This window comes from Pogoniulus pusillus, chromosome 40, assembly GCF_015220805.1.
Source record: "Pogoniulus pusillus isolate bPogPus1 chromosome 40, bPogPus1.pri, whole genome shotgun sequence".
In the NCBI taxonomy this organism is placed as follows: Eukaryota; Metazoa; Chordata; class Aves; order Piciformes; family Lybiidae; genus Pogoniulus; species Pogoniulus pusillus.
Window position 1 is genome coordinate 2,352,856 of NC_087303.1, and position 15,189 is coordinate 2,368,044.

The 15,189-nt window shown below is 63.3% G+C and overlaps 1 protein-coding gene across 1 annotated transcript in view; it reads left to right on the forward strand.

Annotated features, from left to right (window-relative positions):
• LASP1 (LIM and SH3 protein 1) overlaps window positions 1–15,189 on the forward strand; it is a 37,574-nt gene that overhangs the window by 5,663 nt on the left and 16,722 nt on the right. The window contains exon 2 of the mRNA XM_064174487.1: window positions 3,422–3,516. Coding sequence (XP_064030557.1) covers window positions 3,422–3,516 — 95 coding nt within the window. The remainder of the gene's footprint in view (window positions 1–3,421; window positions 3,517–15,189) is intronic.

The window sequence follows — 15,189 nt, forward strand, 5'->3', positions numbered from 1 at the left end:
GCCTGGCCGAGGGGAAGAGGCCAACTGAGTGCATCCCTTCCTTGCTGTGCTTATGGTGGAGGCTGCCACAGGCATGGGGACAGCTGGTCCAGGCCTTGCCAGGTCACTCCTTGGCTCTTGGGAGTTTGGGTATTCCTCAGAGGAAGAGCTGCTGAAGTCACCCTGGCTGCCAGCTCAGCCTGGCATGATTCCTCCTGGCACCTCTGGCATTTGTGCAGAGCTGCTTCATCCTGCCCAGCTCAGGGAGGGCTCTTCAGCACCTCACACGTGGCAGAAGCTCCAGAGAGCTCAGGTCTGTCTGTCTGTCCTGAAGGGTTCACACAGGCCAGGTGATGCTGGCATTAAACCTCCTCACAGCTGCTGGCTGCTCTCCAGCTCCTCTGGGATCTCCTGGATCCTCCTCCTCCTCCATGCTGAGCACTCCTGGAGTGGAAGAAGGATGGGGAGAGTGGAAGGAGCAGAAGGGCTCACCCAGCCCAGTAGGTGCTGGGGTTCAGGAGGTGATGCCCAGGCTCACACAGCAGCTCCCTGCTGCTCTCCAGCTCCTCTGGGATCTCCTGGATCCTCCTCTTCCCTGCTGCAATGAGAGGGCTGTGGGGAATCCTGAGCAGCAGCATCTTTTGGGGAGCAGGAGGAGCTGAAGGGCTCACCCAGCCCAGCTGAGGTCCGAGTGGTGCTCCCCAGGCTGGCACAGCAGCTCCCTGCTGCTCTCCAGCTCAGGTTGGGCAGCCAAAGGGTAGCTAAAACTCAGCTGCAGGCAGAGGTCTGTGTGGAGCTGATCTTCAGCTGTGTCCTCGGGAAGAAGGGGAAGTGAGGAGGTGTTTGCTGCCCTGCAAGGGAGTGCAGGGGTCTGGGAGAGAGCAGAAATGTCCTTTGGTGCAGGGGGGCTGTGACCTGGGGGTGCTGGCAGAGAGGAGCTGCAGAGGAGGCAGCAGTGCCCAGGTGGGCAGCAGAGCCAATGGCAGCCTGGGCTGGCTGAGGAGCAGTGTGGGCAGCAGGAGCAGGGAGGTTCTTGTGCCCCTGTGCTCAGCACTGCTCAGGCCACCCCTGCAGTGCTGTGTCCAGCTCTGGGCTCCTCCATTGCAGAGAGATGCTGAGGTGCTGGCAGGTGCCCAGAGCAGGGCAGCAAGGCTGGGGAGGGGCCTGGAGCACAGCCCTGTGAGGAGAGGCTGAGGGAGCTGGGGGGGTGCAGCCTGCAGCAGAGGAGGCTCAGGGCAGAGCTCATTGCTGCCTGCAGCTGCCTGCAGGGAGGCTGTAGCCAGGTGGGGTTGGGCTCTGCTGCCAGGCAGCCAGGGCCAGAAGAAGGGGCCCCAGGCTGAAGCTGTGGCAGGGCAGGCTCAGGCTGGATGTGAGGAGGAAGCTGCTGGCAGAGAGAGTGATTGGCACTGGAATGGGCTGCCCAGGGAGGTGGTGCAGTGCCCATGGCTGGAGGTGTTGAGGCCAAGGCTGGCTGGGGCACTGAGTGCCATGGTGTGGTTGGTTGGGCAGGGCTGGGTGCCAGGCTGGGTGCCAGGCTGGGCTTGGAGCTCTCTGCCAGCCTGTTTTGGTTCCAGGACCTGGAGAAGGGCACAGGAGTGCCCCTGCAGCCTGCACTGAGCTCCTGCCCAGCTGCTGTCACCCAGCTCTGGTCCTTGCTGTGGCTGCTGGGCAGAGACAAAGCAGCTGAAGGGGAATGCTGAGGTTCAAGTGGAGCCTTCCAGGCTCTGCCAGCAGCTGCTGCCTGCTCTCCAGGGGCACTTTGAGCCTGCCAAAAGGTGGCTGAAGCTGAGCTGCAGGCAGTCCTGGCTGCCTGGTGCTGAGCTCCACCGTGGGGCTTCAAAGTGGTTTCCAGCACCCCAAGAGCCTCAGGCAGCAGGAACTGAAGCACAGAGGCTGTGACTGGAGACCCTTGAGGGTGCCAGGCTTAGGTGCTGCTCTTTCATGTCCCTGAAGAGCCTGAAAGGTAGGAGAGGGGAAGGGAAATGATCCTGGTGGATGAGGATGGTGGAGAGCAGCCTCTGGTTGGCGTGGAAACTCCTCTGGCTGCCTGGCAGGAACTTGTGTAACTGGAGGGGAAGAACAAATACGTTGCTGGGAGCAACTGCAAGCAGGCAAATTGTCCTCCTGGGCTGAGTCATGGGCTCAGATGTTTGCCCACAGGGGTGTGGTACCTGTGGGGAGGTGGCACCGAGGGCTGGGGCTTGGCTCTTGCAGAGGGAATGACCTCGGAGAGGCTGGAAGGTGGAAACTGGGGGGGGCAGCAGCCATGGATTTGTTGGGATGGAATGGGAAGGACCTTTCCCTGCCCAGGGCAGGGGGGGTTGGAACTAGATGATGATGATGATGATGCTTGTGGTCCCTTCCAACCCTGGCTGATTCTCTGATGTCAGTTTCAAACCCCCCCAGCCTGCCACTGAGGGTGTTCAGGGCCAGGCTGGAGGTGTCCTGCACCTCCCAAGCCCCAGCTTGATGGTGCAGTGCTGGAGTCCTCCTCTCCAGGATCCTCTCCAACAGGAACTTGCTCAGGAAAAGGGAGGGGAGGGGGAAAATTCCTCCTTCCTCTCCCTTCCACCAGGCCAAAAGGACCTGGTGAGCATGAGTTAGAGCTTACAGCACTCTGGGGAAGCTCAGGGTCTGTGTCCCAAGCATGAGAAGGATGCAGAGATGGTGGAGGGAGGCCAGAGGGGGTCACAAGGATGAGCCCAGGGCTGGAGCAGCTCTGCTGTGAGCACAGGCTGAGGGAGCTGGGGAGGAGAAGGCTCCAGGGGCAGCTGAGAGCTGCTGCCAGTGCCTGGAGGGAGCCTGCAGGGAGGCTGCAGAGAGACTTCTGCTGAGGGGGTCTGGAGCCAGCCCAAGGGGGAATGGTTTGGAGCTGAGGCAGAGCAGGCTGAGAGTGGAGCTGAGGAAGAAGCTGAGTGTGAGGGTGGTGAGAGCCTGGCCCAGGCTGCCCAGGGAGGCTGTGGCTGCCTCCTGCCCAGGGATGTTGAGGACCAGGCTGGAGGAGGTCTTGAGGAACTGAGCCTTGCTGAGAGCTGTCCCTGGCTGTGGCAGGAGGTTGGAGCAGCTGAGCTGTGAGCTCCCTTCCAGCCTGAGCCATCCCTCACAAGAGAGATGTATCAGCCCTGAGCCCCTGGGCCAAGAGGGCTGTGGAGATGTGATCTTTGATCACATTCTGTGCTTCTGTGCTCCACAACCTCCCTGGAGCTGTTCAGAACCAGTCCCACCACCTCCCACCAGATCAGCTTTTGAGGTCCCTTCTCAACCTTAAACCATTCCCCTCCTTCCCTCTGCCCAGCCTGGGGCACAGCTCAGCCTCGCCAGATGCCATCGCTGCTGCCACCTCCGAGCTGCTGGGCTTCAGCTGTGGAGCTCTGCTGGGCTGTGACCTTGGAGGAGGAGGAGGATGATGATGATGGCTGTGTCCTCTCTGTCTCCCTTCCAGTTCTGGCACAAAGCCTGCTTCCACTGTGAGACCTGCAAGATGACCCTCAACATGAAGAACTACAAAGGCTACGAGAAGAAGCCCTACTGCAACGCGTGAGTGTTGGCTCCCTGCTGCCTGCCCTGGGGCTGCAGGAGGCTCCTCAGCACCTTCCTCTCCCTCTGCAGCACTCCTCAAATGCTCTGGGCAATCCTCAACTCTTTTTTTCCTTGCTGCTCTGCAGTGTGTTCTGGAGGGACTGAGAAGGGTTCGTGCAGCCCAGTAGGTGCTGGGGTTCAGGTGGTGCTCCCCAGGCTCACACAGCAGCTCCCTGCTGCTCTCCAGCTCCTTTGGGATCTCCTGGATCCTTCTCTGTCCTGATCATCCCTGGAATGAGGGGCAGGGAGAGTCCTGAAGGTGCTTCCCTGCTGCTCTGCAGTGAGTTCTGGAGGGACTGAGAAGGGTTCATGCAGCCCAGTAGGTGCTGGGGTTCAGATGGAGCTCTCCAGGCTCACACAGCAGCTCCCTGCTGCTCTCCATCTCCTTTGGGATCTCCTGGATCCTCCTTCTCCACCTTGAGCATCCCTGGAATGAGAGGGCTGTGGGGAATCCTGATCTGCAGCATCTTCTGGAGGGCAGGAGAAGCTGAAGGGCTCACTCATACTGGTTGGTGTTGGGGCTCAAAGTGCTCCCCAGGCTCACACAGCAGCTCCCTGCTACTCTCCAGCTCCTCTGGGATCTCCTGGATCCTTCTCTACCCTGATCCTCTCTGGAATAAGGGGCAGGAAGAGCCCTGAATTGCTTCCCTGCTGCTCTGCAGTGAGTTCTGGAGGTGGGACTGAGAAGGGCTCACCCAACCTGGTTGGTGCTGGGGTTCAGGTGATGCTCCCCAGGCTCACACAGCAGCTCCCTGCTGCTCTTCAGCTCCTCTGGGATCTCCTGGATCCTTCTCCTCTGCCCTGAGCACCCCTGGACTGAGAGGGCTGTGGGGAATCCTGAGCTGCAGCACCTTCTGGAGGGCAGGAGGAGCTGAGGCTGCAGGTCTCACCCAGCCCGGTTGGTGCTGAGCTCCAAAGCAGCTTTGCCAGGAGATCCTCTCTGCTTTTTTGTGGCTGCTTCTCACACATGAAAGGTTCTTGGGGCAGTCCCAGCCCATAATGCTCCTCAGCACTTGCCTAGCACGGGCCAGGAGTGCTCTGAGCGTTGCTGCTGCCCTGTGGGATGGGCATTGCCCTTCTGAGACAAGGAGGAGTGCCAAGGCCAGTGCCAACCCCGGGCTGAGCACAGCTGCTGCAGCTCCTCTCTGAGCTGCTCCCTGCTGGGGTGGGGGCCTGGCTGGTGGCTGTTGAGTGTCCAAGGTCCACAGCTCACAGCAGCCAGGGCCTGGCTGGCAGTGCCTGTCCTGGGGTGCCAGCTGGAGGGCAGGCTGGTGGCTGGGAGGGGCAGCAGGAGGCTCCTGCTGCGTGGGGAGGCAGCAGCAGCAGCACTGCTGGAGTGAAGGGGGAGTCCTGTGGGGGGGGGCAGCTGTGGGTCAGAGGGAGACTTGTCCTGGGCTGTGCTGGAGCACCCAGCCTGGCACCTGGGAGCTTGGCACCTTGGCTGGCAAAGAGCTGCAGGAGAGGAGCCCCTTGGGCCTTCTCTGTGCCCCCTGAGCTCCTCTGCTGGGCGTCCTGAGCCCCTCTCTGCTGGGTGCCCCCCCCCGAGCCAAAGCCCCTCTGCTCGGTGCCCCCCTGAGCCAAAGCTTCTCTCCCCTGAGCCCCTCTGCTGGGTGCCCCCCCTGAGCCAAAGCTTCTCTCCCCTGTGCCCCCCTGAGCCCCTCTGCTGGGTGCCCCCCTGAGCCAAAGCTTCTCTCCCCTGTGCCCCCCTGAGCCCCTCTGCTGGGTGCCCCCCCTGAGCCAAAGCTTCTCTCCCCTGTGCCCCCCTGAGCCCCTCTGCTGGGTGCCCCCCCTGAGCCAAAGCTTCTCTCCCCTGTGCCCCCCTGAGCCCCTCTGCTGGGTGCCCCCCCTGAGCCTCTCTCTTTGGCGTCCTGAGCCTCAGCTCCTCTGTGCCGTGGGCGCCCTGGTGCCAGCTGTGCCAGGGATCCCTGGCACCATGTGCCCATCCCTGGCGCTGCTGCCTCTGGCCCTAGGGGTGGGTCTGGGGTCCCGCCGCGGTGCTCGCTCCCTGCCAGGCTGCCGGGAGGGGAAGTGGGATAAGGATGGGAAATTCCTGGGATTCCAAGGAGTCTGCGCAGCCTCAGCCCCCCCCAGCTCCGGAGCTGCCTTTGATGCTGCTCTGCTGCCTTAACCCTTTGCGAGCCTCCTGCAAGCTGCAGCTGCAGCTGCCCCTGGGCGTCCTCATCCCCCCCCGCAGGAGCTCACTTCTGGCTGCTTTGGGGCTTCCTCCTTGGCCAGGTCAAAGCTCCCAGCTGGGGGAAGTGAGAGCAGCTCAGACCTGCTGGCACAGGGAGCTTGGCACTGCCCTGCTGGGCTGCAGGCTGGGGGGGGGGGGTGCAGGGATGGGTCCTGCTTGGCTGGGGGGGTGCAGACACCAAGATGGGGGTGCAGGGGATGGGTCCTGCTCGGCTGGGGGGGTGCAGACACCAAGGTGGAGGTGCAGGGGATGGGTCCTGCTCTGCTGGGGGGGTGCAGACATCAAGATGGGGGTGCAGGGATGGGTCCTGCTCAGCTGGGGGGGTGCAGACACCAAGATGGGGGTGCAGGGATGGGTCCTGCTCGGCTGGGGGGGTGCAGGGATGGGTCCTGCTCGGCTGGGGGGGTGCAGACACCAAGGTGGAGGTGCAGGGATGGGTCCTGCTCGGCTGGGGGGGTGCAGACATCAAGATGGGGGTGCAGGGATGGGTCCTGCTCGGCTGGGGGGGTGCAGACACCAAGGTGGAGGTGCAGGGATGGGTCCTGCTCGGCTGGGGGGGTGCAGACACCAAGATGGGGGTGCAGGGATGGGTCCTGCTCGGCTGGGGGGGTGCAGACACCAGGGGGGGGGTACAGGGATGGGTCCTGCTCGGCTGGGGGGGTGCAGACACCAAGATGGGGGTGCAGGGGATGGGTCCTGCTCGGCTGGGGGGGTGCAGACACCAAGATGAGGGTGCAGGGATGGGGGCTGTAGACCCAAGGTGGGGGTACCAGGATGGGCCCTGCTCAGCTGGGGGGGTGCAGACCCCAGGGTGGGGGTGCAGGGATGGGTCCTGCTCGGCTGGGGGGGTGCAGACCCCAAGATGAGGGCGCAGGGCTGGGTCCTGCTCAGCTGTGGGGGCACAGGGCTGGGTCCTGCTCTGCTGTGGGGGTGAGGAGGATGTGGCTTTGGGTCCCCCTCAGCTGCCAGCCCCCAGGCAGGCAGAGCTGAGTTTGCCTGGCAGAGGACAGCCCAGGAGGAGCTGAGCCTTACCTTGAGAGCTTTCTGCTGGGGGGTGAGGGGGCAGCATCTCCTGCCCCTCCATGCCCCGAGGAGGGGAAGGTGGCAGAGCCAGGTCTGTGCTGGCAGGGAGGAGGTTGCCCCTCTGGGCATGGCTCAGCACAGGCTCTCCTCTGTGTGAGCTGTGGCCTGCTGCCAAATTCCTGAGCTGCTTGCTCCAAGAGCAGGAGGAAGAGGGCTGAGCTTCCTCCCTGCCTGTGAGGGGGGGCAGCTGCTGCACTCTGCCCACCCCATGCCCATGCTGGGGGCATCTCCACCCTTCCTGCCAGCTGTGAGTGGCTGCTCCCTGGGAGCAGTGTGCAGGGCTGGGCTCAGCTGCCAGAGGGAGGAGTGGAGGAGAAGGGCAAGAGCCAGGTGAGGGCTGAGGCTGCTGCAGGTGATGGGAGGAGGTTGTGTGGCCAGGGGGGCAGGACCTCAGAGGTGGAGTCCAAGCCCTGAGCTGGCAGCACCAGGGCAGGAGGCTCAGCAGGCAGCTGCTGCCCCAAGGAGCTCAGAGCCATGGGATGCAGGCAGGGAAGGGTTTGGGTTGGAGATGCCCTCCAGGATCCTTCCCAGCACCACCATGGGCACAGGGGCCATGGGCAGAGGCCTCTTGAGCACCTCCAGGGATGGGCACTCCAGCACCACCTCCCTGGGCAGCCTCTGCCAGTCCCTGCCCGCTCCTGCAGGACAGAAATGGTTCCTTGGACCCATCCCAGCCCTCCCCTGGCACAGGTTCAGGTCACTTCCTCTTGTCCTGGTCCTTGGTCCTTGGCAGCAGAGCCCAACCCCCACCCCAGGGAGCTGCAGACAGCAGTGAGGTCTCCCTCAGGCTCCTCTTCTCCAGCCTCACCAACCCCAGCTCTGCTCCCCAGCCCCTTCCCCACCTTCATTGCCCTCCCCTGGACCAGCTCCACACCTCTGAACCCCCTCCAGGGCTGGGCACTGCCCCACTCTGCCTGCTCAGTGACACTTGCAGGACAGAAATGGTTCCTCAGCCCCCACCCAGCCCTCCCCTGGCACAAGTTCAGGTCACTTCCTCTTGCCCTGTCCCTTCTTCCTTGGCAGCAGAACTCAACCCCCACCCCCAGAGAGCTGCAGGCAGCCAAGAGGTCTTCCCTCCTCCTCCTCCTCTCCTTCCCCACTTCCCTCAGCTGCTCCTCCAGCCCCTCCAGCAGCTTTTGTTGCCCTGCTCTGGCTGTGCTCCAGCCAGCACCTCCCTGGCAGGCAGCTCAGCACCAACCCCCTCGGTGGTGTTTCCATCAGGAGCAAATGAGCCAACAACTGCTGGCTTGGAACAAGTTAGTGAGTGGCTCTGGAGCTTCCCCAGCAGGCAGGGAGCTGTGCTTGGCACTCAGCTCTGCTCCAGCTGGGAGCTGCCTACTACATCAATAAAGTCCTCTTCCAAGTTTGGGTTGGGAGGAGGAGGAGGAGGAGAGGAAGGGAAGGAGGAACAACTGTGGTGGTGCTGGGCTGGGCTCCAGGTGTTTATCTGCTGCTGGTTTGGAGTCTGGAGCTGAGCAGAGCTCACTCTGGAGCCTCAGCAAGCTGCTTGTGGTCCTGCTGCCTGCCCTGGAAGAGCAGGGAAAGGATCTTCCTCCTCCTCCTAACCCATCCACCCAGGCAGGGCTCCTGCTGGCCTTGAGGAGCTGCTGGTTGGGGGGGAAAGGCTTCCCTGGGAGGTGGAGGGGGGGTGAGGATGTGATCCCTGGGGAAGGTCTCCTGACTCATGCCATGATTTCATGGTTGGAAGGCTCTAAATGTTAGGGATGAGTCTTTGGGGTGGGGCTGCTGAGCCACGGAGTGTTGGGAGAGGCAGGGAAGGGGTGGGAAGGGATTGGGTCACCAATTCCAAACCCCTACCTACCCCCCCCCCCCCCCCCAGCTGCTCTCCATCTGCCAGGGGCTTCGTGGGGGAGACCTTGCAGAGGGAGCAACACTCCCCCTGGAAATGCAAATCCCTTCTGGAGGCTTCTGCTGCCCCCAGCCCTGGCTGAGGATCAGCCCTGCCCTCTGTGCACCACCCCCAAAGCCTTCCTGCTGAAGCCTCTGCAGGGCTGGGAGAGGAGGAACTTCCCCAGAGCTCTGCAGGGGACCTCCCTGGGGTGCTTCTGGTGCTCCTGGGGGGCAGGGTTGGGATGCTCCTGAGGAGCAAGGCTGGGATGTCCCTGGTGCTCCTGGGGGGCAAGGCTGGGATGTCCCTGGTGCTCCTGGGGAGCAAGGCTGGGATGTCCCTGGTGCTCCTGGGGGGCAGGGTTGGGATGCTCCTGGGGAGCAAGGCTGGGATGTTCCTGGTGCTCCTGGGGGGCAGGGTTGGGATGCTCCTGGGGAGCAAGGCTGGGATGTTCCTGGGGGGACAGAGCTTGAATGTTCTGGAGGGCAGGGTTGGGATGTCCCTGGTGCTCCTGGGGTCAGAGCTTGGATGTTCCGGGGGAGCAAGGCTGGGATGCTTCTGGTGCTCCTGGGGGGCAGGGTTGGGATGCTTCTGGGGAGCAAGGCTGGGATGCTTCTGGTGCTCCTGGGGGGCAGGGTTGGGATGCTCCTGGGGAGCAAGGCTGGGATGTTCCTGGTGCTCCTGGGGGGCAGGGTTGGGATGCTCCTGGGGAGCAAGGCTGGGATGTTCCTGGGGGGACAGAGCTTGAATGTTCTGGAGGGCAGGGTTGGGATGTCCCTGGTGCTCCTGGGGTCAGAGCTTGGATGTTCCTGGGGAGCAAGGCTGGGATGCTTCTGGTGCTCCTGGGGGGCAGGGTTGGGATGCTTCTGGGGAGCAAGGCTGGGATGCTTCTGGTGCTCCTGGGGGGCAGGGTTGGGATGCTCCTGGGGAGCAAGGCTGGGATGTCCCTGGTGCTCCTGGGAGGCAGGGTTGGGATGCTCCTGGGGAGCAAGGCTGGGATGTTCCTGGGGGGACAGAGCTTGAATGTTCTGGAGGGCAGGGCTGGGATGCTCCTGGTGCTCCTGGGGTCAGAGCTTGGCTGTTCCTGGGGAGCAAGGCTGGGATGCTTCTGGTGCTCCTGAGGAGTGGGGCTGGAATGTTCCTGAGAACTGGGGTTGGGAAGTTCCTGGTGCTCCTGGGGGGCAGAGCTTGGATGTTGCTGGGGAGCAAGGCTGGGATGCTCCTGGAGAACAGGTCTTGGGTGCTCCTGGAGGGCAGAGCTTGGATGTAGCTGGGGAGCAAGGCTGGGATGTTCCTGGGAGCCAGGGTTAGGAAGTTCCTGGTGCTCCTGGAGGGCAGAGCTTGGATGCTCCTGGTACTCATGGGGAGCAGGGCTGGAATGTTCCTGGAGATCAGATCTTGGATGCTCCTGGGAGCCAGGGTTAGGAAGTTCCTGGTGCTCCTAGGGGGCAGGGCTGGAATGTTTCTGGAGATCAGGTCTTGGATGCCCCTGGGGGGCAGAGCTGCCTGGCCAGAGCCTGCTCCCCACTGCTGCCCCATGCCAAGCTGTGGCCCTGCTGGAGCTTTGCTTCTGCTGCTGACTTTGCAGTGCTGAGGCAAAGGTTTGGGCTTGGATCATCCTGAAGGGTCTCTGCCAACCAGATGGGATTGCTGCTTCCTCCTCCTCCTCCTCCTCTTCCTCTGTGCTGCCCTGGCACCAGGAGAAGAGCTGCAGAGGCAGGAGCAGGGGCAATGGTTTTGGAGCTGAGGGAGGGCAGGGTTGGACTGGAGCTGAGGAAGATGAGGATGATGAGACTCTGGCCCAGGCTGCCCAGGGAGGCTGTGGGAGGTGTCCAAGGCCCTGAGCAAAAGCTGCTCACACAACTTAGATGCTCTTGGAGATGCCTTCCAGCCCACGACCCTCTGGACCCCTCTGTGCAGCCTGCTCCTGGTTGGCTGCTTGGGAAGCCTCTGCCAGGCAGTTTGGAGCTGCTTGGAGCCTTTCAAACCAAAGGAGCTTGAACTTTTATTGGCTCCAGGCTCCAGCAGCTCTTTGATGTGACCTTGGGAAGCCTCCAGGCAGAGCTCAGCCTTGCCCCTGCCCTTCTTTAGCTCTTCACTTTTGCCTTGCTTTGGGTTTTGGGGTGGGTTTTTTGGTTGCTGTTTGCTCTTTCCTCCTCTCCTGCAGCATTTTAAGGAGCATTTCTCCTTCCTCTCCTCTCAGAGTTTGGCTTTTGAACCTATTCAGCTCTGCCAGTCTGGCTCCAAGGGGTTAAGTGGAGCTCTTGAGTGAGCTGAGAGGTGGTTGATGGAGGCAGGCTCAAGGTCTGCTGCCGTTGGTGGCTGAGGGAGGGGGAAATGCTCTCAGCTGCTGTGGGGCAGAGCAGGAAAGGGGAAAATCAGGGAAGTGTTTGGCTTGGAAAAGCCTTTTGAGGTCATCCAACCCTGCCCTCAAGGGCCATGGCCACAGCAGCACCAGCCTGGGCAGCCTGTGCCAGTCCCTGAGGGCAGAAAAGGGTCTCTGGGTCCAGCCCAACCCTCCTCTGCTGCACCCTAAGGTCTCTTCCTCCTCTCCCATCCCTTAGCTCTTCACTTTTGGGTTGGTTTGGGTTTTGGGGCCCCTTCCTCTCCCTCCTCTCCCTCCTCTCCCTCCTCTCCCTCCTCTCCCTCCTCTCCCTCCTCTCCCTCCTCTCCCTCCTCTCCCTCCTCTCCCTCCTCTCCCTCCTCTCCCTCCTCTCCCTCCTCTCCCTCCTCTCCCTCCTCTCCCTCCTCTCCCTCCTCTCCCTCCTCTCCCGGCAGAAGAGCTCCAACCTCACCTTGCTCCAAGCCTGCTGCTGCCAGCTGGAGAGCTCTGCCCTCAGCAGCCCCCTTGAGCCGCAGCTGAGGGGGGGTTGGGGGTCGTGGGGGGAGGGTTCTCTCCCTGCCAGCCCCCAGCAGGGCAGCGAGGCTGAGCCCTGGCTCCATCACGTGTCCTGTGCCCCACATTCTGCTCTCCTGCTGCACTTAAGCTGCCAGCAGCCCCCTGCAGCCCGGCCGGGGGGGGGAGGGAGGGAGCCTGCTGGGCTCGGGGGAGGTGGCAGCGGGCAGAGGGGGTGAGGGGGGTGGGTGATGGCAGGGGGGGGTGGCAGCAGCTGGGTGGAAATGGGTGGGGGGATGGGTGGCATTGGATGGGGAAGGGGTGGCAGTGGGCAGGTGGCACTGGATGAGGGGGGTGGGTGGCAGCAGGCAGGTAGCAATGGGTGGGGGGATGGGTGGCACTGGATCGGGTGGTGGCAGTGGGCAGAGAGGTGGGTGGCAGCAGGCAGGTGGCACTGGGTGGGAGGATGGGTGGCATTGGAATGGGGGAGGGGTGGCAGTAGACAGAGAGGTGGGTGGCAGCAGGCAGGTGGCATTGGATGAGGGGGGTGGGTGGCAGCAGGCAGGTGGCATTGGGTGGGAGGATGGGTGGCACTGGACCGGGGGGTGGCAGTGGGCAGAGAGGTGGGTGGCAGCAGGCAGGTGGCATTGGGTGAGGGGGGTGGGTGGCAGCAGGCAGGTGGCATTGGGTGGGAGGATGGGTGGCATTGGGATGAGGGGTGGCAGAGAGGTGGTGGGTGGCAGCAGGCAGGTGGCAGTGGATGGAGGGGGGGTGGGGGGCAGAGGGGTGGGTGGCAGCAGCCTGGTGACAATGGGCAGTGGGATGGGTGGCATTGGATGGGGGTGAGGGATGGATGATGGCAGGAGGGTGGCAGCAGGCAGGTAGCAATGGGTGGAGGTGTGGGTGGCAGAGAGGTAGGTGGCAGCAGGCAGGGGGGTGGCAGGCAGAGGGGTGGGTGGCATAAGGTGGGGCAGGGTGGCAGGGGGTGAGTGGCAGTGGGAGAGTGAGTGGCAGCAGGCAGAGGCTTCTCTGCAGCCCTGTCCCCTACCCCCCCCTTGGCTCCCCTGCAGCCCTGTCCCTGACCCCTACCCCCCTCCTTGGCTCCCCTGCAGCCCCGGGGGGGTTAATCCCTGTCTGCCCGGCTGAGGGAGCAGCCCAGGGGATGCCCTGGCCCTGCCTGGGCTCTGCAGCCCTCCTGCTTCACAGCAGCAGCAGCAGCAGAGGAGCACCAGATGGTCCCTGGGGCATCCACAGCAGCTGGGAACCACGGAGGAGCCTCCTGGCATCCAGCCCAGCTCCTCTGTGCCCACTAACCCACGGCCCCAGGTGCCAACCCTGCGTGGCTTTAGGCCACCTGCAGGGCTGGGGATGCTCCACCACCTCCCTGGGCAGCCTGTGCCAGGGCCTGGCCACTCTGCCAACCTCACCCTGCCCTTGGGTGCAGCTTGGGGCACTCCTGTCCCTGCCTATCCTTTGTTCCTTGGCAGCAGAGCCCAACCCCACCTGGCCCCAAGCTCCTGAAGGCAGCTGTGGAGGCCCAGGAGCTCTCCCCTCAGCCTCCTCTTCTCCAGGCTGAACCCCCCCCCAGCTCCCCCAGACCCTTCCCCAGCTTGCTTGCCCTTCTCTGGCCCTGCTCCAGCCTCTCCCTCCTGCACCCCCAGGAGCTGAGCCCTCAGGGCAGGGCTGCTCTGCTGCTGTCCTACCCCACAGCTCCCTCCTGCAGGGCACAGCCTGGGGAAGGGCTCTGAGGATGGAGGAAGGTTTGAGGAGGAGTCCAAAACTGCTCCAAACCCTCAGGAGGCTTCCTCAAAACTCTTCCCCAGAAGCAGGAACCTCATTCCCAGCTCCACACCCAACTCAGCCTCTCACCTGGGGTGTGCCAGGAGGTGCCAGGAGCAGGATCTGAACTCTTCTGCACTTCTGTTGCCAGCTCCTGGGTCTTGGTAGCCTTTCCAAGCAGCTGGCAGCAGTGCTGTGCCCCTGGGAGCAGTGCTGGGCACAGGCCTGGGCAGTGTCTTTATTGATGCTCTGGAGCAGGGCATTGAGTCCAGCAGCAGTGAGTGTGCAGCTGGCACCAAGCTGGGAGCAGTGTGGAGCTGCTGGAGGGGAGCAGAGCCCTGCAGAGGGACCTGGGCAGGCTGCATGGGTGGGCAGAGGCCAAGGGGAGGAGGCTGAAGAAGGCCAAGGGCAGGTTCTGCACTTTGGCCACAGCAACCCCAAGCAGCACTGCAGGCTGGGGCCAGAGTGGCTGAGAGCAGGCAGGCAGAGAGGGCCCTGGGGGTGCTGTGAGAGAGGAGCTGCAGAGGAGGCAGCAGTGCCCAGGTGGGCAGCAGAGCCAATGGCATCCTGGGCTGGCTGAGGAGCAGTGTGGGCAGCAGGAGCAGGGAGGTTCTTGTGCCCCTGTGCTCAGCACTGCTCAGGCCACCCCTGCAGTGCTGTGCCCAGCTCTGGGCTCCCCCATTGCAGAGAGCTGCTGAGGTGCTGGCAGGTGCCCAGAGCAGGGCAGCAAGGCTGGGGAGGGGCCTGGAGCACAGCCCTGTGAGGAGAGGCTGAGGGAGCTGGGGGGGTGCAGCCTGCAGCAGAGGAGGCTCAGGGCAGAGCTGATTGCTGCCTGCAGCTGCCTGCAGGGAGGCTGTAGCCAGCTGGGGTTGGGCTCTGCTGCCAGGCCCCCAGGGACAGAAGAAGGGGCCCCAGGCTGAAGCTGTGCCAGGGCAGGGTCAGGCTGGATGTGAGGAGGAAGCTGCTGGCAGAGAGAGTGATTGGCACTGGAATGGGCTGCCCAGGGAGGTGGTGCAGTGCCCATGGCTGGAGGTGTTGAGGCCAAGCCTGGCTGGGGCACTGAGTGCCATGGTGTGGTTGGCTGGGCAGGGCTGGGTGCCAGGCTGGGTGCCAGGCTGAGCTGGGAGCTCTCTGCCAGCCTGCTGGGTTCTGGGGTTCTCTCAGGTGATTTCTCAGCTCCCAGCCCTTGTGTCTGGGGTTTCCCTCCTCCTCCTCCTCAGCATCCCAGGGACTCTTCCTCTCCCCAGCCTGATTAGCATGCCCGGGGCAGGGGCTGTGGTTGCCATGGCAATGAGATGATTTCTGCTGGCAGCACCAGGAGATAGCAGGGAGGGAGGGAGGGGAGAGCTGAGCTGGAAAGGCAGCGCTGAGCTGCTGGAGCAGACAACTTCCCTCTGCCAGTTGTGCTTCCTTCAGCCTCAGCCTTGCTCTGCCTCCTCCAGGGGCCTGGGGGAAGCTGCTGCTGGGCAGCAGGGAGCAGCCTCGGGGCTGGCAGGGCCACCAGGCAGTGGTGCTGGCACTTGAGTGTCCTCATAGGGCATGGTGCTGGCACTTGGCTGTCCTTGTGGGGTCCCCAGGCAGTGATGGTGGCATTTGGGTGTCTTCATAGGGCTTGGTGCTGGCACTTGGGTGTCCTTGTGGGGCCACCAAGCAGTGGTGCTGGCACTTGAGTGTCCTCATAGGGCATGGTGCTGGCACTTGGGTGTCCTTGTGGGGTCCCCAGGCAGTGGTGCTGGCACTTGGCTGTCCTTGTGGGGTCCCCAGGCAGTGGTGCTGGCACTTGGGTGTCCTCATAGGGCTTGGTGCTGGCATTTGGGTGTCCTTGTGGGGCCACCAAGCAGTGGTGCTGGCACTTGGGTGTCCTTGTGGGGTCCCCAGGCAGTGATGGTG